The sequence below is a fragment of the Ciconia boyciana genome, chromosome 5 (assembly GCF_034638445.1).
Source record: "Ciconia boyciana chromosome 5, ASM3463844v1, whole genome shotgun sequence".
NCBI classification, from domain to species: Eukaryota; Metazoa; Chordata; class Aves; order Ciconiiformes; family Ciconiidae; genus Ciconia; species Ciconia boyciana.
Window position 1 is genome coordinate 20,674,227 of NC_132938.1, and position 24,692 is coordinate 20,698,918.

Sequence of the window (24,692 nt, forward strand, 5' to 3'; positions counted from 1 at the left end):
CAGTTTAGCAATTACTGAAATAGTTACATTAAAAATGTTTTTAAATATCAGATTAACAGTTTGATACAAAGAGTTTTAGAGATTAATTTAAACAAGTTACTTTGAATATTAAAATATACATATTATCTATGTAAAAAAAAAATCAATATTGCATATGTATTAACTAGTAATACTTAAGACTCCTGAAACAGAAAATAGAATGCAGTTTGGACAGAAGGGATAAGATAGGACAGGGGAGTAGAAAGGCTTGTTGTTAAGTCACCTTCCTCCACAGTATAAATTAAATACTCTAACTGTACCTAGTAAATGAATTTTTTTAATCTTAAGATTTCTTGCAATAATAGCTGTTCTTGCCTAGCACATCTAAGAGGACAAAAACAGTGCTAAGTTATGGAGCTATATCAGTACTAGCTGTTACCATCACTACTCCTGCAAGATGCTGCACAACTTCCAGTATCTTACTTTTCTTCCACAAAGTTAAAGCTCAGGAGATACTTATTCAGATACTGAAACCACTTCACTTAGTTTTTATGAACATTAGAGCCTTTGAAATGATTCAGATCTCCTGCTAGAGCTCTCTCCTCAGCAGTTCTAAAAACTAGGTTCAACTCCCACAGGAGATTGTGTGAAAGCAGACATTTTCTAAGACAGTGGAGGCCCAGCAACACATGGTCCTACTTTACATATCTTGATCACCAAGACTAACTGAAACTAAAACAAATCTACAACACACAAAGACACACTTTCACTCATTGCTAGATTTGTTATGGAGATAAACACCAAAACATGGAAGCCAGAACATTTCAGCCAAAGCAGGCAAAGAGGAAAAGTGGTCTCTTTTTTTTTTAAAAAAAAAACAAACACCAAACCACACACACAAAAAACACCCCCAAAAAACCAAAAACACCCCACAAACACCATACACACACCACCAACCAACCATAACGACTTCACAGGTCTGAATCTGTTGCTTATGTATTTTGTGCCTCCTTTTGCCTACAGTTGTTATCTTTCCAGCATGGCAATTTTTCTCGTAGTAAAATAGGTGCTACACAGAGAGCGTCTTCCTCTTAAGACACAGGTACTAGCTTTGTCAGTTCAACATAATGAAAGCTACACACTGCATCTGTTATCCTCTTATCAAGAAAACCAGAAACTGCCTATTTTGAAGTGCAGTTTTAAACATGAATGAAAATTTAATGAAATACACAGCTATCACTTGTTCATCACTGAAAAGCAATTTCATTCATTTAAGTCATTTGCTAATACAATCTTGTTGCAGCATTAGTTTCATGATTTCAGATTGAATGCTTTCTGCAATCAACTTCAATAGGAAAGAGCGGATCATTTCACTAAATTTATTAAGTGATTTATTCTTCCAGAACACTAGAAAGTTGTCACTAGTATTCTGCATGCATTGTACTGCACAAAAAAAGCAAATAATCAAGGAACAAACCCTGCCTAGAGCAGATAGTATGATTCAGCTTTGACCTTCAAAAATCTTAACTTTGTGATCGCTACAGTTTCATATAGCATTAGTTTAACTTGAGGAAGCGCTATTAAGACTCTTTCCAAGTGTTCAGTTTTAGAGAAATAACCACATAGTTTCTAATGTGGTTTAAGTGAGCATTCAGGAATTGAACTATTAATTTTATGAAGACCATTCACTAGTGCCATTTCAAGTTTTTCAGTTTCTCAATCCATTTTGCCCAATGAAAGAACCTCAATTCCTTGCTTACTACTACAGAACACATGAACCTCTAACTTCAACATACTTGTTTTAACTTGCACCTTCTCATAAACCTTGAGAAACAGACGAAACCTACCTTATAACGTCCCTTGAAGAGACAGTCCACTTTGTTTCCAAATAAAGCATGTGTCTCAATAATTACTGAGGGGAAAAAAATCCCATCCCTCCACATAAATCATGTGGTTGTCTAATTCAGTATTTAATCTGATTTACCGTACTTCTAAGAAACTTAAATGAATGCCAGTCGAATTGTTACTAGAACATTCTGGCCTTATAAATGGAAGTCAGAATTTTTAATTGCACTGAGAAACAAACTCCAAGTTATCTAAAAATTTTAATGTGATAAAATATTGGATTATTAAGGCTTCATCAAAAAAACCTTCTACTTGTTGCTGTCCAAATACACTTAAGACAGTTGAAACTCATATTTAATTGCCCACACAACTGAGCAGCTAGTTACTGAACAGCATACTAAAACAGCACACTATTTACCTTTCTTCCTATTGCTCCATTTTGTTTTTTTGGTGGGGGAGGTTCAAAAATCCTTTGCTGTTGCTGCGGAGGAAGGGTGGAATACAATGGAATGATTTTGATATCACCAACTTCAGGGCCTAAATCATCAATTTCACGTTTTATCCTCTTGCAGGCTTCATCAATCTCCTGCAATACAAAAATATTGGTTAAAAGAGAACTCCATGAAAAAGGCAGCGCATTTTATTTTAGAGTGCCTTATGACGATTATATTAAGTCTACAGCCTGAAGAACTACAATAACTTCTGCTTTAAAAAATAAAAATAATTAAAAAAAAGAAATCAAGGTGCTTACTGATTTTGCAATCGAATTTCCACAATACTTCAAGATGCTTCAGCTTCTATACTCTAATGAACAGTCTAATTTGCATTCAACATCCTTTTTCTTTTAGTCATGTTTCCTAATTAATTCTCTACAAATTGTACTAAAATTGAAATCTCTCACCCTGGAATATTAAACTGCACTCATGACCTTTTCAATTTTCACAATCTAAGAGAAATTGATGTGCAAGATATTTAAAATAAGCCAATTAAGCTTTAATGTCACGTATCACTAATGCAATTATATGGAAGATTTGCTTCATTGTACCTAATGAGAACAAACACCTTTACAGTATAAACATGGATGCTCAAAACCAAACCAATCCAGTGTTTCAGATTTTACTTTAAAATTAACTGAAATCCCATTTAAGTTTAAGAAAAGTCAGTGAAATACTCTGAAGATGAGAAAGATTTTGCATGCCTTTTTTACCTTAGTATTTTCTACAGTATTTGCTAGCCTATTTTCTGACCAGTTTACCATACAAAGAAGTTCACCACAGCCCAATCATTTATAATTCCACCTGATTTTAAAACAACTACATTTAAGTCAGCTAGGTGACCTATAGTTATGACAAGATTTAATGAAAATTAAAGCACACAGAAATTTAGGTCAAATGAATAACACAATTCATTAATTTCAACTTAAAAACTACAACAGAGCCTCCACTGGTATAACCAAGAGGCACGCCTACGAACTGTTGATATTCTAGGTGATGGGAGAATGAACTTGTCATGACAAGAAGCAACAACACACAAAAGCAAAAAATGGCTACAACATATGCCAAGAAGAGGCCAGACCTCCCTTATCACAAATAATTCACCAGCCTGAAGCTGAAGTGATGCTTAAGACCCTCAAGCACATATATAGAACAGGTTAACTGTAAAAGTACTGCTTTAAACTGTAATTAGAAAAGCAAAAGCAGCTTTTTTAGGAACCATAAATTCAGATAGATCCTGGAACAAATGTGGGTTTTTTTCATTTCTTCTTAAAGAGACTTGTAAGTTTTCAGCACAACTGTATTGACTAAGTTTTAAAGAAGCACAGACAATAAAATACTCATGTTCTGTATTGATCAGCATATATAATTAATGTAAGCATGGAAAAATGAAAGCTCTTCCTCTTTGATGTTAAAGAGCCCTTTAATAGTAAGCCTAATGCTTTCTGGCATTATCTTGCCAATTGAATGAACTGGAGATATTAAAAAAAAAAAACAAACTTTCAGACAAAGGTGCACTTTGCCAACAAATCCAACACACCCTTGATAAAATGTGAGAGGCAGACAAGAAACTGAGCTGGAATGCCCCCTACTGGTTTACTAACAGAGAACTAATGTCTTTAGACAGATGTCAGTATCTGGTGTTCTGCCAATAAACCCCTTTAAGTTCAGTAACAGCCTCCCAGTGGAAAGGAAAAACCTAACTTACTTGACAGACCATCCACAGTAGCTCAGTAAATTAATACTTTAATAATGGTACTTATGTAAAAATACAATATGTTAAAAGTAAATAGTTGACTAACTAGGCAGCGACACTCCCTCTCAAATTTGCACCCATTCAAAATCTTGACAAGCTGATACTTGGGCCTGTTAAATATTTAATACAAAATTAGACTGTATCTTTCAAAAATAAAAACTACAAACCAAATGCTAAAACAAAAATACAGCACAGACCTTAGCTCCTGATCTGAAGGTTACTACACTGTTTCATGGAATTTGAGCAGATTACACTGTGCAATTGGGAAAGCTCTGGATGATGGACAGGATGCTTAATCTTCAATCTTGGACTAGAGACTCCAGGACAGTTTTATACTTAAGAGATAGTAAAATACAAGCAAGCAGTGATAAATGAAAGCACTACACTCTTCAGGCCACATGTGTTCACAGCCACCTATCATCTTTCAGAAGAGACAAAAATGTTGTTTCTCCCTACAGGTTCCCAGTGTAGTTTCAAAGTACCCCTGATCAGGATTCATTAAAATACTTCAACATAGAGATGACAAGTGCATATATAAGCATTACTCTCTGTAGATTTGCAGAGGTAACTAAGGACCTCTCATCATAAACTGCTGAAACAAGGATTCAAGTCACCAAGAGCCACTGCCACTCATCTAAAGACAGTAAAAGAGAATTCTTTAGTACTGAATTGTTTTATTTTAAAAAAAGATAGAGAAAAGAAAAAAGGGTTGTTTCCTTTTATTTACCACACTGGCAGAAAAGTGTATCTGCACTTCAGCTGTATCCACAACCACCCTCCAATTCCCACAGACGACAAACTCCCAAAGTACACAATCTAGAAGGCATATGTGTAGTAAGAATAGTTTGAAAGTATTAAGAATTCATTTAAGTGTTAAAGATTCATTTGTATCACATGAAAACATTTAAGTCTGGAGATACGAGAAGCACAGTTGAAGGCACAATCCTAACTTTAATCCTCTGAAGATTCAGCAAGTCTAATTCAATAGCCCTGACTTAATAAAGTATGAAAGGCTTTTTTAAAAAAATAAAACAACCACACACATTTAAATATTTGCACACCATCTACTTCAAATCCATTACAAAACCCCTTGAAGAGGGATTATTCCACCAATTCACATGTAAGAGGAGGTTTTTCCTTCTTGGAGGGAAAAGAGGGAGGGTAGAGTGCAACTTCCCTTGCATTTAGATTATGCCTGAAAAACTCCTCAGAGCCCTGACTATGACACTGACTACCTACAATAGCAGAACCAGGGTACTGGAAGCAGGAACAGACATAGGATCAGGAGAGCCACAGTTAGACCCATGACTGCCCAGTGCATCAGCACAAAGACCTGCTTCGGAATTCATCAAAGAAGGTAGTAGGCCTAACATGCAAAAAGTGTGAGCCTTAGGCAATGCTGAAGTTAGTAGACTGAACTTGATCCTAGTTCCTCACAAAACTGAAGACTTCTTAGGAATATTATTTGAGAAACAGTTCTCAGTAAAATTGTAGTCAATGAAACCGTCCATCGGTGCACTCATCCTAAAAAGAGCTGACTACCAAAAGGTAAATAGCAAACAGACCACAAAAAGAGGAAAGGTTACATGCTAGTTAAAATGCTCATTTATCTCAAGCTGCAACATACACTCAACATATCTATACTTCACAACATCTAGACATCAGAATTGTCCCAGACAGTAGTACTTCAAAGTTTCCCAAAACTTCTTGCTTGATCCAATCAAAATGAATTAACAATATATGTACAATACCTACAGTTCAGCTGCAACACTATGGAAACTAGAATCAAGTAGCAGTTAAGAACTCCATAGTGGTACACTTTGAATATTAATTGGAGTCCTCAACATTCTTCTACACCCTCAACAGCATAAGCAATTCTCCTTGGAAAAGCTCCAAAGACAGACAAGAATCGGTAAAGAAAATATTTCTTTTTATGGACGTACTAGTGATCAAGGACATAATGGGGTAGTGAATATTTTTCAGCCAGGAAAAGCAAAGTCATCTATATATCCAAGTAAGAGAGTCAACAATTTGTATTTTGTAGCTACAGATAAATATAGATAGTTTACAAAAGGAAAAAATGCAGTATAGTTTACAAAAAGGAAAAAAATGTAGTAACCAGGAAAATAATAGTAATAATCTTGTTTAAGTTAAATCAAATTTAAGCTAATTTAAATGGTATTCCTTCCAAGAAATTGGTGTGATTAAGGCTGGTTCTACACACAATCCTGAGTAGGCTGCGTGGTTTTCAAACAACTGGTAGACAACAGGCAATATTTAGAATACCTGTCAAATTAGGAAGATTTCAGGAGCTTAAGTATCAGAAAGCAATTCTGAGACACCAAAAAGCTTCAGGATTTCAACGGGAACTTCTGTTGTGCCACAAATTTCAGCAAGACCTAAGTCTGTATGGGAACCAATGCTTAGCAGTCGTGTTTAGAAAACAAAGCAAGAACAGGGTTCAGTTTCCCTCCAATTTATTAGAAGCAGTAGTGCAGCCATCTATATTTTCACATAACAGCAAGTAGGTTACTTATGCCTCCTGAATGTGACAGGATTTTTACTCCATCTTAACCCACTTTTCCAAAGAAAAGGCAGACTGATGACTAATGCCTAGAAAAAACCCTTGGATACAGTAATTTTTATTCCTCTCACTGAAGCTGGGTTTCTGTGCAGCTAGAAATGCAAAGATCCACCAGACCAGAAAGAAACTCAGAGTTTGAAGCTTGTTGACAAAAGGAATCCTGAATTCTCAGAATGATGGGATTGCTGCTTATATTCAATTTTAGCATCCTCTGGATGGGGACAGCAATGCCTACTATTCATATGAAGCTTCCAAGAAATTAAAAGCACAGTGCTTGCTTTATTTCTCCCTTCTCATGGCAGATCAATACATCTACAAGTGAAATAACTGGTTACATTAAATGATTCAAGCTGACACAGAGCAGAACTTTTGCTCCAGCTCCAGTGAAATACAGTGAGAAGACTTCATCTAAGTGTGTATAACTATACATACAAGTACTCAAAAGCCGAAACAGCAGTCCTGAGTCACACACACTCACCCATGAACAGCGTTAAATACTATAGTAACAGTACACAAAATATGCACGCACTTTGAAAAAGGTTACACATCTTACAGTTTCAACAAAGAAAACTATAAAGAGCTATAGGTGCTTTTCAGGCATGAAGGAAGAGTCTTTAATGCTTCGGGTTGTGGTCAAAATTAAGTACTCCAAAGCACTTTTAACTGTTGAGTGAGATAAACATATTCAATGTCATCTGGAGATATTTCACAGCTAAAATTGCTGAACTGTAACTGTGGAAACAGACCTGGCTGCATTTACTCTTTGCACAACAAGTATTGAATGCTGCTCTCTGCTCAACAGCCTCTTACTCCTTTGCAACAGTTATCCACAGAAAGCACTAGATGCAGGTTAGTTTCTTCAGTGCTCAAGATAGTTTTTTCACAGTCTGCCCCCTTGTCTTCCATCTCTCTCTCATATTGCCCGGTACTGCTTGCATCCCTCATCCCAGAACATGCAGGAAAAACTACTTCAGCTAGAACAAGACAGAGAGGGTAGGCTTGAATTCCTACCCTCTTATTTGTAAAACTAAATCCTTTTTTCTTCTATCACCATAACGGTGCCAAAGTTTCCTTTTTATCCCTCATTGCAGAAAGTAAGTATAAAACCTTCCACATTGTTCAAAGGACAGCATAGGAAGCGGACAAAAGGAAGGTCTCCTGAAGAAGCCCGTTTCTTTAACGTGACATAAATGATCTGAGAAGACATGATGAAAAGCTGTCAGGATTTGAAACTAAGAGGAACAGAACTGATAGTTTTCCTGTGGCTTAATTTCAAGAGTACCACTTAGAGGACTAGTGCTTAAACCCAATCTCCCCCGCCTTGATTTGCATTAGTAAATACTAACAAGACTGAAAACATGAACAGGACTTAGTATTACTAAGTAATATTCAGTAATACTCATTTTTTTCTACAAGATCTCACTTTTGAAAGCCTTATCACAGAAAATCTTCTAGGTATGACTTTTGAAGATGGTCTCTGCCAGTTTAATTTAGAAACATATTGGTTCCTAGGGCTCTGTGTCAGAACACACAGCAAAGAGGGACTCAGAAATAAACGAAACACAAACCAACACCTCCCCAGCTGCCTCCAACACTACATCTCCACTGGTTAAGTTTATCATCTCACTACTCCAGTACTTAGTATTCCCTAGCTGTGCATCAAAAACTAAGGATATGAACATATCATTAGCAGTTCATCTAAAAGGAGCTGTATAAAATTAACCACAGAAGAGACCAATTTTGCTTCTTATCATGCACAGCACATTTTTTTCTTTATCTGCTGTTGAAAATAAAGTCTTTATTACACTATTCAAACAGAATGCTCAGTAGAAATTCACTTTCATTTCTTTCCCTGATGGTATTTCTGCAGTAAAAAGTGAGGTGCTCATACTGAAAGGTTACTATTAGCAAGAATAGAAACAGAAAAGAATTATAGGAGCAGTTGCATATATTATTGAGTTAGTGCACCACATCTTTAAGAAGCAAGTTTGTGCTGAACAAATACTGTCAAGATTTGCATATGAAGAAGTTCCATCAAATAGCAGTCAAAAAACCCAAACATGAGAAGAAACCCAGAAAGACTAGCAGCAATGAAGTTACTGAGTTAAATTGCTCCCGCTAAACTAACAATCCAATAACCTGAATTCCCTTCCCTTTTGTTTGTGTGCAGGACCCATCCGTGCTGCCATGGATGAGGCTTGAAATTACACTGATACTAAACAGCAGTTACCAAACAACCGACCGCAAGTTACCCTGAGCCACTACAGTACTTCAAGTGCTGGCATTCATTCTGGCTCACAGGCCAAACTGGTACGTCTAAACATCCATTTAACTTGCTGGTCAGGCTCCACTCAACCTTAAGATCTAAACTGTATCCCATTATCTTTAGAAAAACTGTTTCTACAAAAAGATGTTGACTAGTGATGTCATTTTAAGTACATTTAATGGAACAATTCAAGCACTTGGCATGCAAAACAGAATTCAATGATTTTGTAAACATGGTCCTGGGAACACTATTTCAGAAACCCTTTCTTCAGTTGACCCTGCATTTGGAGCACTTATAAAGAATCTCAGGAGGTGAGCAAAACTTCAAGACTGCTCCAGTCAGAACATACTTTAAACTCCTTTAAATAGGAGACAACAGTCTTCTCTACAGCAGATCAGCTGCTACACTACACACAGATTTAGTTTCGCCTTGGATAAATGAGTTCAGTAGACATAACTGTTAAACCCTGAAGGAAACTAATAAAAAAGTAAAAGGCAATTTTAGCTTGTGTAAAATGAGTATGCGGGGAAAAAACTAAATGCATAAATAAAAAAGACTTCCCAAACCAGAAATATTTGGTAGACACCTTAACCCTCCCCCTTCTCTTTTGAGGTCCTATCACAGACAGTCCCCCTCCAGCTTTCTTGTAGGCCCCCCTTCAGGTACTGGAAGGCTGCTAGAAGGTCTTCCTGGAGCCTTCTCTTCTCCAGGCTGAACCACCCCAACTCTCTCAGCCTGTCTTTGTAGGAGAGGTGCACCACACCTGGCTTTGATGACATGAACCTTCCAGAAATGTTGTCTTTGTCCTTAAAGCTGCATGGAACTTCACTAATTTCCCTTTCCTCCTCCACGAATGAAAGCAAACTGCTACAAGCTAAAATGAGTAAACAACAGTAAAAAGAACTGGCCCTAAGAGCTGCACCATTTCAGGAGATGCTCTGAATACAAATTCAGAGAAACAAAACTTCACAGAACGACATACTTAGACAGAAAAAGTCATCCATGGAACAAGTCACACTTGACCGTAACTGAGAACTGCTCTGTCAACAAGTCAAAACCAAACCTGTCTCAGCATGATTTCTATATTCAGGATCTTTCTGACCTGGTCTATTTGGAATATTTAATATTGACATCATCGCCAACGAATGAAAAGCAAAAAAGCTTCCTCCGTTTAGCACTTGAACACAGTATTATTACTCTTCTTTCAGTTTATGCTCCCCAACTCCTCAACACTTTCTATGCAAGGCTAAACAAGACAACCTGTGTTCACTGCAGCGTAGTACACTTACTGCCTTAACCTCACCCATTCACTACCACTGAGACTAAAAAAAGTTGTGAATTTTGACTTCAATTTCCTCATAAGAAAGTCTCTGCTACTTTCGTTCACGGTTCCAGTGCGTAACCAGCCTCACTGTGATGAAAAAGGTGTACCTTTAAAATAAATCCTCATTTACAAAACATTCTACCAAAACCTCAAAAATACTTTGCAACTCGTTTCATAGAATCATAGAATGGTTTGGGTTGGAAGGGACCTTAAAGATCAACTAGTTCCAACCCCGCTGCCATGGGCAGGAACACCTTCCACTAGACCACGTTGCTCAAAGCCCTGTCCAACCTGGCCTTGAACACTTCCAGGGATGGGGCATCCACAACTTCTCTGGACAACCTGTTCCATGCCTCACCACCCTCATAGTGAAAAATTTATTCCTTATATCTAATCTAAATCTCTACCCTCTTTCAGTTTAAAGCCATTACCCCTTGTCCTATCACTATATGCACTTGTAAAAAGTCCCTCTCCAGCTTTCTTGTAGGCCCCCTTCAGGTACTGGAAGGCTGCTAGAAGGTCTCCCCGGAGCCTTCTCTTCTCCAGGCTGAACAAGCCCAACTCTCTCAGCCTGTCTTCATAGGAGAGGTACTCCAGCCCTCTGATCATCTTTACAGCCCTCCTCTGGACTCGCTCCAACAGGTCCATGTCCTTCTTATGCTGGGGGCCCTAGAGCTGAACACAGTACTCCAGGTGGGGTCTCACCAGAGAAGAGTAGAGGGGGAGAATCACCTCCCTCAACCTGCTGGTCACGCTTCTTTTGATGCAGCCCAGGATATGGTTGGCTTTCTGGGCTACAAGTGCGCATTGCCAGGTCATGCTGAGCTTCTCATCAACCAACACCCCCAAGTCCTTCTCCTCAGGGCTACTCTGAATCCATTCTCTGCCCAGCCTGTTGTGCTTGGGATTGCTCCAACCCATGTGCAGGACCTTGCACTTGGCCTTGCTGAATTTCATGAGGTTCACACAGGCCCACTTCTCAAGCCTGTCAAGGTCCCTCTGGATGGCACCCCTTCCCTCCAGCGTGTCAACCGCACCACACAGCTTGCTGTCGTCAGCAAACTTGCTGAGGGTGTACTCAATCCCACTGTCCATGTCACTGACAAAGATGTTAAACAGCGCTGGTCCCAATACTGACCCCTAAGGAACACCACTCATCACCGATCTCCACTTGGACATTGAGCTGTTGACCGCAACTGTTTGAGTGCGACCATCCACCCAATTCCTTATCCACCAAGTAGTCCCTCCATCAAATCCATGTCTCTCCAATTTAGAGACAAGGATGTCATGCAGGACAGTGTCATACGGTTTGCACAAGTCCAGGCACATGACATCAGTTGCTCCGCGTTATCCACCAACGCTGTGACCCCATCATAGGCCACCAAATTTGTCAGGCACAATTTGCCCTTAGTGAAGCCATGTTGGCTGTCACCAATCACCTCCTTATTTTCCATGTGCCTTCACATAGTTTCCAGGAGGATCTGCTCCATCATCTTGCCAGGCACAGAGGTGAGACTGACTGACCTGTAGTTGCCTGGGTCTTCCTTTTTTCCCTTTATAGAAGTGGGGGTTATGTCTCCCCTCTTCCAGTCAGTGGGAAGTTCACCAGACTGCCATGACTTCTCAAATATGATGGATAGTGACTTAGTAATTTCATCCACCAGTTCCCCCAGGACCCACAGATGCATCTCATGAAGTTCCATGGACTTGTGCACCTTCAGGTTCCTTAGATGGTCTCGAACCTGATCTTCTCCTACAGTGGGCAGTTCTTCATTCTCCCAGTCCTTGCCTTTGCCTTCTGTAACTTGGGCAGTGTGGCTTGAGCACTTGCCGGTGAAGACTGAGGCAAAAAAGTTGAGTACGTCAGCTTTCTCTGTATCCCAGGTAACCAGGTCTCCCATTTCCCTCTGGAGCAGGCCCACATTTCCCCTAATCTTCCTTTTATCACTGATATACCTATAGAAGCTTTTATTGTTGCCCTCGATGTCCTTGGCCAGATTTAATTCTATCAGGGCTTTAGCTTTCCTAACCTGATCCCTGGCTACTCGGACAATTTCTCTGTATTCCTCCCAGGCTACCTGTCCTTGCTTCCACCCTCTGTAGGCTTCCTTTTTGTGTTTGAGTTTGTCCAGGAGCTCCTTGTTCATTCATGCAGGCCTCCTGGTGTTTTTGCCTGACTACTTCTTTGTTGGGATGCATCACTCCTGAGCTTGGAGTAGGTGATCCTTGAGTACTAACCAGCTTTCTTGGGCCCCTCTTCCCTCCAAGGCTTTATCCCATGGTACTCTACCAAGCAAATCCCTGAAGAGGCCAAAGTCTGCCCTCCTGAAGTCCAGGGTAGTTGCTGTGCACCCTCCTTGGTAGCCCCTCCTTATTGGTGAGAACAAAGTCCAGCATAGCACCTCTCCTCGTTGGCTCCTCTATGACTTGGAGAAGGGAGTCATCATCAATGCATTCCAGGAACCTCCCAGATTGCTTATGCCCTGCTGTGTTGCCCCTCCAACAGATATCAGGGTGGCTGAAGTCACCCCATGAGGACCCTCCTCGTGAGGCTGCTCCTATCTGTCTATGGAGGGCCTCCTCCACTCAGTCTTCCTGGTTGGGTGGCCTGTAGCAACATCAGTTTTACCAATATCCCATTTTAAACCTTTCTGGAACACTGACACCAGAACTTCACAGCAATATTTTTCAGTATATTTATCTACAATCAACAACAACAGTGCTGATCTGTACTTCAAATCTGCAGATGCAGCCTGGATTCTTTCTCCTAAATGTGTAACAATGCATTTGGCTTTACGGAGAAAAGGGTACTGGGGTGGCAGAGAACACACTTTGCATTCCTAAGTGCCTGCCTAGGTTACTAAGATATGTAGACAGATCTATACAGTTTCTGTGTCATTATTTCTGCATCATTATTTCTGCCTCCCCCACCCCACAAGTTTAATCTGTAAAGATTTTATACCTACTCTCAGATTACTGACCTTAATGGAGTGTGAAATCTAATACTGTTTTAGCAGAACTCCAATAGACAATAAACCAGCTACCTCTGAGATCTGCAGGTGAGCCAGTCTTGAGACATTTAAAGTCAAGTTTAACAAATGTGTATCTACACAACAAGACTACCAAATTTGTAATATCAATGACTGAGAACAAGTTTGACAAAACCTATTGTCTAAAAAGACACGTTAACTGAAATGTAATTATACTATTTCCTGGTGAACAGAATTTCCTGTCAGAGATTCCAATTTTGCCTGTGACTGACGACAGGCAACCTGGCTTACAGTTATCTAGGTTATCTCAGGTTATCATTTTTTTTAATATTGGTACAAAACATGAACGTTATTCCCATCTTCTGGAATCTCCCTGATATACCAGGGTGGGTTTGGTTGGGTTTTTTGGGGGGTTTTTTTGTTTGTTTGTTGTTTGGGGTTTTGTTTTGATCAACAGATGAGCTCTCCTCCTTACAGGGACTGTGGGATACAAGTCCTGTTCCAAACTGTTTATTCCTAATAAATGTTGTTTTAAAAACAACATCATCTTTTTTTTTTTACTAACGGACTGAAAAGCAGTTCATGCAACATAATCACATACTTTTGCTCCTTTCAGGATTCAGGAAGGAAGTTTTTATTGAACACTTATTTCTGTACCATTAACAACAATTTTATCTTCATCCAGTAACAGGCCTATACAATTAAGATTCCTTTGGTTTCCAAACATATTTAAACTTCTTTTTATTTTTGGGCCTGACAACACAGAATCTTCCCTAGTATCTCCAGGTTCTAGCACCAACTTTATGCCTTAATTAATCTGTACTAATTAACTGCTATCCATCTTATTGCCCATATAAAATTACTTCAAGTTCAGTGGGAAGTGAAGGCAGTAGCTAGTAAGGACCCTCATTCTGCCTTAGACCACTGCAATTACTTCTCATCTGAAGCCTCTCAAACTCAAGAGTTCACACTTGCATAGCTTCACCTAAAACATCTTTCCTTTATGTAACTTCATTTGGCTTTGTAAATGCATCTTTCTGACAAGAAAATCAAGTCATCCTGCACCCTGTTCGTATTGTTTTCCAGAATGCAAAAGAACTACAAAGCAAAAATCAATGGCACGACCCAAGCTACTGAGCTTACTGAACTCAAACCACATAGTGGTACTGGTACCTAGAGCACATTTTCCAGTTCTTGAGATTACAGTAGGTTCTATCACTTTAGATCCAACAGTAGTACACACGAAGACTGTATTATGAGGCTCAACAATGGGCCTCAACAGAGGTCCCAAAACATCATGAATCAAAACAGATGTAAATACTTCAAAGCACCTCTACAGAAGCTAAACCAGACTTCAACTTCATGCTAGCTAGCTAAATTCAGACTAGCTCCAGGCAGAGCTACTCCAGTGCCCCCAAACAGCATCATCCATGGATACGTGGACTGGAGAATTCTAGACAAAAAACAGAGGATGATGGCTTACCAATGCAAGTTTTAAGTGATTCAGTAAGGCAATACAGGGATATTGTTAGATACATTTATGCATAATTATATGTGTACTATGAACATTATGTTCATTTTATTAAAAATTAGTTTATAATACATTATGTTCTGTATATTATGCCAGTGGAAATCAAAGAACTTGTTCATACAATAGAACAGAGTACCTCTGTAGCACTGGCTGGTACTAGACCAGTTGGGTCTAGAGCCATTTGCCAAACATGACTGATGCTCAGAGTTGGTAACATCTGAAGGCAGTCCCCCCCCTCCAACTCCCATAATTGTTATAACAAATTATCTAGAGCAATACATAGCAACTGATGTAGCAAGGACACCATTTTTAATGGATAAGTAGAAGGGCAAGTATTTGTTCTTCATGAAAAGTTAAAGACCAGCCTGATTTAGCATGCTGGTAAGAAAACAAAATCTGCTGAAAACAGCAGGACAGCAGCGTTCCTTTCTGTTGCCACTGGTTCATTCACCCACTTGCAACAGTTGTTTCACGAATTCTCACGTTAACCTGCCAGACCAGTCTGAACTAGAACTTAACTAAAATCAAACAGGCAGGTTTCAAAGCCACAATAATTCAAGTATTATTCCCTACCTGTACTTTAACTCACAGCAATACTCCAAACAAAGGAGGACAAACTAAAGGCCAGAACATCTGCTTTTACAGGGACAGTCATTGTTTTGGTTTTCTAAGGGAGAAGATGACCTGCTAGAAGACATTTTAATCAAATGTCTTTTAAAACTCATCTAAGAGGCAACACATCTTTATGACTGGCAAATCTACTCAAGAAGCCTGTATAGCTTTAGCATCACAAGTTATTTGTACCATTTTTTCCCTCTTGGCATAGTTAGGACTGTGTATGCTTAGATTAAAGACACTGAATTGTTCCACATCCTTTGAAGGGTATTTCTTCAAGGGGAGTGACTGCTAGAAGAATGAGTCAGAAAAACATTTTTGCTAGCTGCGTTTCTCCCCCTACTAAAAATATTAATTTTAGGTTGATCCAGTCAAGCAAACTTTCACAATGCCTATGGGGTTTTTTAACTCTTCTCCATCTCAGCCTACTAATAGGGACGCTCAAAAAGAGCTTCAAGGCAACAGATTAGGACTAAAAAAACTACCCCAGTTTATTTCAAGCAAAGGATTTAAGACTTCCAGAAAATCCTCATTTCCTGATGTAGTTTAGCTTATGTTTTTGTACAATCCTCTTTTGCAAGAAACAGAGTCCATTTCTGAGACTTAACTCCCAGTATTTGTGGTACAGAAAGACTACAACCTAATACTCTAAACTACTCAAAAACAAAAACCAAACATTTTTATTAAAACTAATACTGATAGCTAAGTAGCAGAACTAATGCATTATTCTTCAGACAAGTTGTACAATACACATCCAGAAGTGCACAGAACTACATTTTCAGTCAAAACATGGTCCAGGTACCCAGAGCTTTTGAGTTCACATCAGTACAAACGTAGGGTTCATACTCGAGGTTTCTATTTTAGAAGTACATGATTAAGATGAGAATTTTCATTTTAGGAAGGGCTTGCATACCATATGCATATTACAGATACATACAATGATTAAGGATCTGAAGTGTATGGCAGGTAGACAACCTCAGGTCATTCAAATGATAAACTAGAACAGGAAACGAAACATTTCAGACTACACAAGCCACTTAAAACAGTTTCTGTAAAGAACAATGGATTTAAAAAAAAAAGGAAGAAAGTACCTCTTGACCAGTAAGAAAGAGTAAGAGATCTCCTTCCTCTTCTTCACACATGTGAATTTGGATCACTGTTCGAATGGCAGCCTCAAGGTAGTCCCTTTCTGGTTCTGGAGTATAGAATATCTCCACAGGATGGGTGCGACCCGGTATAGTTAGAAGAGGACAGTTATCAAAATAGATCTGAAACTTGCCAGCATCTAAAGTAGCACTCATAACTATAACCTGTAGGTTTGAAGGACAAAAAAAAAAGTTACTCCAAAGGTTAACAAGAATTTGTGAAATGTTATGCATGCAATATGTAAAAGTAAGAAACTAAACTCAACTGTTGACTGTGATTTAAGCATGCTTTTATCACCTGAATACAGCACCCTTGTTACAAAGGTCCAAAAAGATTCCTAGTCAAATGCAGGAAGGTTAAGCTACAGTTATGTTGTTCCTAGTATTTTCCTCAATACAGACTGCATTAAGAATTTCCTATGGTTATCTTTCCAACACAGATTATCATTAGATCAAAAACCAGTTGATCTACTTCAGCTGATTATAAAAATCAGATAACTGTAAGCACACAGGCACCTTATCTGGTATGCCTGCAACTAGAAAGTAGATGCTGTTTGGCTTCATCATTACTGACCTTCAAATCAGATCTTTGTCTTACAACTTCCTTCAAAACTCCCATCAAAATATCTGTAGCCAGTGTCCTCTCATGAGCCTCATCAAGAATTATAACACCATAGCGCTCCAGCAAAGGATCATTCATTGCTTCACGAAGTAACATACCATCAGTCATATATCTGAATGCAAACAAAACCAATTTAAACACAAGTTTTATTTACTAAGTCTGATACAGAATCCTCTTCCATATCATTCAATGGGTTGCTTGAACCAAGCTTTTAATCAACTTTTTTAAAACAGAAACATCAATAAACCATCTCCTACAAGGTAACAAGCTCATTTTAAGTTTTCAAAGAGAAATTACTGCAGAGTATAAATGAAATCTGGGAGTAGGGGGGGAAGCTTAAAAAAGGGAAGGGGAAACAAGGTTGAGCAACATTTATAACTAGTTTGTAGACTATTAGTGGCAGACTTCCAGGTCTACAATCAGAGATAGGAAAAGAAAGGGAAAAAACCCTCTGAAATCCTAGCAATATTATTTCTGCAATTGCTTCTCCCGTTTTCTGTCTGCAGATCATCTGTTCACTTTTTGCTTTTCCATCTCGCTTAAATTTCTTTTTACACATTAGCTTTATTCCCAGCCTTCAACTACTTGTATGAGCAAAAGAGAAGACTTCTTTTTGATAGAAAAGCACTATTCTTTGAACCACACTATGTGGAATCCTTTTTAACTGAGCATTCTGAATAAGTCATCTGCAAATGATGTATTAAGTGGGCCTGGACCACCTACACAGCACAGGAATCTAGAACAGCTGACAACTAAAACACTATGGATGTGTTCCAGAGGCAGGTATAGGCCAGTTTTGAAACTTTGGTACTTCTCCTTACTGAAGTAAGGCACTGAACTTCACCAGGATTACCCTAAGTAGGAAGATACCACAGACAAAGGTCAGCTGAATGCATAACACAAAGAGAAACTGAATGCTGAAGGGCCTAATTCTGAATAGCACCTTAATCATAAAAATACTTCCTCAGATCACCCTCTTCTTTATGGATCACTTAAAATTAATTTCCATAGGGTGTAGCAATTTCTTTAGGAGGAATGACTTATTTTCAATTCCACTCAAGCCCCACACCCCAGGTTTCTCTCAGCTCAGGCTATGGCTCCTGTCTCTCTCCTCCACTCAGACACAGAGAGCGCCTGTCCACAGATGCATTCCCCTCCTCATTACTTGTTTCATAACTTTGCTCACATCCTTTACTACCCTGTGATTACCCCCACCTCCAAGTAGGCTCTGTTATACCTTTACTTGACAGTTGCCATACTTACTTCAAAATGGTTTTTGCACTGCTGCAGTCTTCAAATCGAATTGAGTAACCAACCTCCTGGCCCAGCATGACATCCATCTCATCAGCAACACGCTGTGCCACACTCATTGCAGCTACCCTCCTAGGCTGGGTACATGCTACTCCCCTCTTTGGACCAGGCAGTGAGCGCATGTAGTCAACACACCACTGAGGGATCTGTCAAGAATAAAATTCAGTTTTCAACACACTTCAAATGGCCAGATGTAATCCATAACCTTTGTACTGTATCAAATAAAGTTGGTTATAATTCCACTGAGACGCCAACCACATGCACAAAAATATCCGAAGTATGAGAGCAGACAGCCTAGTTAGTTGGACCCAATGCTACCAGATAAAGCACACTCACATTAAGTATGTACATAGCTATCTTTGAAGTTATCAAGGAAATACATAGGTTCACAGCACCTTTAAGCACTATTAGATCGGTACCTTATACAGACATTTAGCAGCAGCCAACATGCTCCAAAGCAACCAAAATGAAACTTAACACTCAGAATTTTGAGATCTGTAGCACAGTTTGTTGTTTTAAGTTTTAAAGTAAGCAAATTATACTTTGTGGCTTTAAGAAGTAATGCTTATTAATACATTAAGCAAAAAGAAATATTTTAGTGATATACAAAAATTGTCTTAGCCAGGAATCATGACAAATAAAATAAATAATTAGTTATGCTCATTTGGTTAATTATCGTTCTTTTGAAATTTTATCTACCAGATATGAAACCCCTATGATTTCCTTCCTATGTTAGCACTCATTTTATTTGTCAGTCAGCAGTCTTCTGCTCCTGTTAGGAATCTGGAAGCAGTGAGAATCACCCAAAATAAGAAGCTTTATTCAGAAGACTTTGTAAGGTCAGTAACAGTTTGATGAAGATGGAATATTCTTAACATGTTCTGAGTGTGACGTTTTATGAGGATACATCTCCAGGCACAACTAGTTCCAAGTCTACGAAGCAAATAAAATCCACTCCTCCTCAGTAATTGCTTTTCAAAGTATTCCTCAAAGCTCATGTTTACAGAGGAAAAAACAACCAAAACATTTATACATTGCACCAATGCAGGATAACAGGAAAAGCAGTATAATTTAAACCAGGAAAATTTTTCTTCTAGAATACTGCATTTCCACAGCAAAATGGACATAACACTAAAACAAGCAAACAAGCAGACAAGTGTAGACTGCAATGAAAAGCTTTTTTTTTTTAATGGGGAACATACTTCCATTATAAATACAAAAAAAAAAGAAAGCAAAGACTATCAACATACAACAGGAGACTAAGACTGCTGAGAAGAAAAGAACTCAAATTTATGGAAATCCTATTCAAAACTAAAAATTATTGCAGTTCTTGAACACTGATAGCATGAACCTGAAACCTTATCCTGTAACACATACACACTCCCCTAATGTGCAGTGTAGAGAAAGGAATTTGCTTCTCAAGTCACTAATAAAAACTCAACTCTAAGCATATTAGGTGAAGCTTCTTGACTTTAAACAGAACAAGTCCTGAAATAAACTTTAAAACGGCAGATCTGCTGGGCCACAGTAGCATGAAATAAAAATAATTTAGAAGTGGTTTTCCAGTAAACAGCAAAACCTACACCATTGGTGTCAAATGAAAGAAAAGGGCTACATAGACTTCAGTGTGTTAAGCTGATTTAGATGACCACTAGAACACTTTTAATGTCCAGCTTTAAAAGAAATACAAACACTAGGAAAAAGGACTGTGCCACACTACATCTTCTACTTCAGTAATGACTGGGAATATACTGAACACTACTTATCATCTGGTTCTTGTAAAACCTAACGTAACATTAACTCAACTCCACTGACACAAAAAACCTACAAATCACCAAAACCCTTGACTTCCCTTAAAAAGCCCTTTTATCAATATCAAAGCATGAGGAATAGCTTTAGTTAGCACCCCCCTTAACCTCAAGGGATTTCTCAATGAAGAGAGATTTTCAAATATAACCACCATAAACATGAGGAGGTAGGGACTACACATACAGTGGCCTCTAAGATCAAAGATAAATGCACGGAGGGCTGTTAAAGACTATTCCAAAGTCAAAGGAAAGTCACATTTTTGAAGGGATGAAGGGTAGGAGAAGGATGAGCACTGTCCTTCTGGCTTTTCTGAGCCACTTCAATGTATTGAAAACTTTCTCCATTACAAGTTATATGGTAGAATTCTCAGAATCTCCATTAGTTGAAAAGGTGTCAGACTTTTACCCATATCAGTTCTCTCGTGGACTGCAAGGATAGCAGATCAAGCTATACTCAGAGAAAACACCTTGCTTCTGAACTTCACCTGCCAAGAAAACTTGCTGACAAAGCGAAATCCCTTATGTTATGTCAACAAACATCCTACCCTTTATAGTTATGGCTCTCAAGTGAAAGCAGATGCTACTCTACTATTCCATTTATGGAAGAAATTTAAATTACTACACCAGCACCACATATGATTCCCCCTTTAAAAGGGAGCACACGCTGCAATTATAGCAAGTACTTAACCTCTTTCTAAAAGAAATTCAGCACACCCAGTCCACCACTGAGTATATTCTGAGAGCATTTAAAGAAAACAGCTAACTTAGAAGGTTAAGTTTAAATTACAATTCAAGCCTTCAGTATTTGCAATGGCTTGATAATTAATGGTCTTGGCTTCCAATATACTTCCTCAGTGGTTTGGGTTTTTAGGTTGGTTTGTTTGTTTTTTAAGTCTATGTGGAACAAGACATTCAGAAAAAGTTTTATCTCCTGTTGTTTCCATTGCCAAAGCCAAGGGTTCCCAAACCTGGGTGCTCTACAAGACTAAAGGAAAAACATGCACATAATAATCAGGGAAGGGACTTGACAGGCAGCAGCATCTCACTCCAAAAAGATTATCTGCTACTATATAGCCTTCTATTATCGCCAAGAAAGAGAAGATAATCATTTTGGAAGAACAACTCATTATATATTTCAAAGAATGCCAACTTTATACCAATAAAAGCAAGCATAAATAGTTCATGTACACCTTCAGTTTGAGCATTAGAGGGTTTCTTAACCACAGATAATTATTTATCTTGCTCTGATCAATCAATGTAAGGAGAAGAAAAAACCATTTGGGGGGTGGTTGTTTAAGACAGCACTTGGTCACAAAAATGATGTGACACTATCACATGCAAAACTAGGTTTTCATTAAGTGGCAGCAGGATCATTTTCAGTGATATGTTCCTACAGAGACACTCTCAATTGTTTCAAAACATATCTGCAATCTCAAAGTGAGAGAATTCAGAGGAAGCAGCGAAGCTTCCAAGATAGCTTATGTGCTTTTGGCAGCTTAAATCCTATTTTCAGGAAAGATGCCTTAGGTTTCTTAAGTCCTTCCAGAAAATAAGGGGTAAAGTAGTAAGACAATTCAGGAAAAGCTTTATGCCTGGGGAATGACATGATAGTAAGATGTATTTGAAGTTTAAGTCATAGATACTAAGAACACACAACCTTTAGATCTTCAAATTCTCAGATCATACAATGAGAAATCTTGTTTTCATACAGATAAGTACCAAACTTTCTTTACATGAATGTTCAGAACAGTATCTTTTCTACGTAACTATATTGTCAAAATTCTCTGGAGAATTCTATAAAATCCTGGTCCCAGCTTATACATATTAAAAAAGCAATACAGATAAAGCAATAAGGTACCTTCCAAACAAGATATTGGCTCCTAAAATTTGCAGCAAGAAGGGCATATAACTTCAAATATTTCAGGTACAGCTATAAAAGGTATCCGGTGTACTATTATGTCCTTCACATTTTCTAGGCATCCAAATTTTATGACTAAAAATTTATTTCTGTAAGACTTACAGTAAAAGTTAGCTATAATCCATTTTATAAAGACTAAAATATTCTTCAGTTTTTATTTTCTACCTAGGTAAAAGGAATTTATCCTGTTACAGAACAAAGAACTTTTTTACATCACTTTTCCACACAGATTTTAAACAGCAAACCAGAGGCTAGATTAAAGCTTTGCGCAAGTTTGTCCTGCTTAGAAACAAACAGTGGTGTTCCTTATATCTTAGATCTTCCCTGTTTACTGGTCCCCAAAATTCTTAAGGGTTAAGGAGGCTCTGCAAATCTGTTATCACTATTTTCAGTGCTGAGAAAGACTTTTAAAGCCATGGATCTACAAAAAAGTGATTTTAACTGCAGCACTGGAAAGCTATATAACCTCTGAGAAGTTTCAGTACCAAGGAAACGCAAGTCACTTCCTCTTAAGTTTCAATATCACCAAAACACATGAACCAATCAGATGTCAGAATTGTATCTGACATTTCAATTCCCTTTAAGTTCATATTTGTAGCAGCAAGTTTCATAAAACACTATCAAGTCTCTATTTCTGTAATTTTTTTCCTACCTTCCAGCTGCTACCGACACAAACAGCTAAATAAGCTACAGATGTAAATTTGGAACCATCACCTCAGTTTGTGGATTGGTGTACTTCTGTCTAGCCATTAAAATCTCTTATCTTCCTTTACCAAAAGGATAACTACCAATCATAAAGCCTAACAGAAATAGGGGCCAGAGAACAGGACTGGATTCTGAAAGGGGAAGATGCTGAAAGATTCTTCTCACTTTCCTATTCATTAAGCAAATAAAACATGCATCAAATTAGTTTTGATCACAATTTGTGAGTTGTTCTTACACAATGAATTTCAAGAAACCAAAGGAAGTTTCACCCACCCACACACCTAGCAGCAGTCTCAACCTTTAAAAAACTGCAGTATCATACAGATAAGAACTCACCTGCGTTGTTTTACCAGACCCAGTCTCTCCGACCAGCACAAATGACTGATGCCTAATCAAAATATCCGTAAATCTTTCTTTATATTCCCAGACAGGAAGTTGTAACCTTTTTTTCAGGATGTCATAATATCGTGGTGTATGTGGTAGATTTGTGAAAGGGTTAATACTATGTGGAATCATTGCTGGTTTTATAGTTGGTAACCCAGCTGCTGCATAATATGTAGAGTTAGATGTAGGTCGCAAATCCTTTTCCTTGTCCCTTTCTCTGTCACGATCTCTATCTCTGTCACGATCCCTGTCGCGATCTTTAGAACGGTCATCACGGTCCCTGTCCCGGTCCCGATCTTTCCTAAAATGAGTTAAGAGACACAGCAGAAAGTGAGATACGTGAATATTTAAATGCAGAGTAGGAATTTAAATACAAAGCAACTTCAAAGGTATCTAGTACAAAGTGGATATAAACCAAATCTTTTAAAAAGCCTTGCAAACAGCTACCTGGAAGGATAAGCATCAAAGGGTAACAGTATATGATGCACACTGAATATTAAATATACATAGTTACACTCATTGTACCTAAGTACTGCCTTAGTTCCTCTCACTACAGGCAATATTGAAGAAAGACATCACATGGAGAGCATCATCTTAACTCTCTTCATTTAATGATTTTAAAGAATCAGCTGTACATTCTAAACTTCTCATAGTTCTTCCCATCCCTGCTTGCTGCTGCTGCAGAAAAATAAGAGAACACTGAATAGCCTTCTTGGCTACCTAGCAAGGGAATTATGCTAACCCACAAAAACTAGCTCAAGATGATAAGCAAGCCCTGGAAGAAAAGTTGAATTCAACATCCCACAATTACTTTGTGGCTTTTTTTGTTCAAGGTCTTCCATACAATTCTGACCCAATCAACTTTGATACACAGCTTGTTAAGTCTGAAACTTAGACTTAAAACCAGCTACTACAGTTCACAGAATCATTTAGGTTGGAAAACACCCTTAAGATCGAGTCAAGCCATTAACTTAATACTACCAAGTCGTACCATCTTCTCCAGTATCACCTCCTACCACACACTTAAAACAACCAGCGTTTGTAAAAGTTCATTGCACTTGCAAAAGAAAAACAGTATTATTTTCACCGTAGTTATCCACAGATTTCAATCTCCGGCCTTGGTCTTAGTGGCAGTTTCTGATTTTGCAAATCCACGTACTTGTTCTTGCACATAATGTCACTCTCCCCACAAACACTGAAAACACTTGCAAAGGAATCCCCAGTTTGACACAAAGAACTATAGCTACATGCTTTCAATAAAAATACCAAACTTACTCTAATTCAGCACTGTGAAATAAGCCCCACTTTACAAAAACACCCCATCACATTTTAAATTAGCGTAAGTCAAAAGATTAGTGGCACCTTTGCCTGCAAAACTGAGGACATGCTTAGCTTCAGCTTCTTTTGTACATTAT

General features: G+C 38.3%; 1 protein-coding gene across 1 annotated transcript in view; it reads right to left on the bottom strand.

The window, feature by feature from the left end:
- DHX15 (DEAH-box helicase 15) overlaps positions 1–24,692 on the bottom strand; it is a 49,574-nt gene that overhangs the window by 19,661 nt on the left and 5,221 nt on the right. The window contains exons 2-6 of the mRNA XM_072861122.1: positions 23,230–23,578; positions 18,415–18,608; positions 17,104–17,263; positions 16,476–16,694; positions 2,243–2,410 (exon numbers count right to left, since the gene is read on the bottom strand). Of these exons, the coding sequence (XP_072717223.1) occupies positions 2,243–2,410; positions 16,476–16,694; positions 17,104–17,263; positions 18,415–18,608; positions 23,230–23,578 (1,090 nt within the window). The remainder of the gene's footprint in view (positions 1–2,242; positions 2,411–16,475; positions 16,695–17,103; positions 17,264–18,414; positions 18,609–23,229; positions 23,579–24,692) is intronic.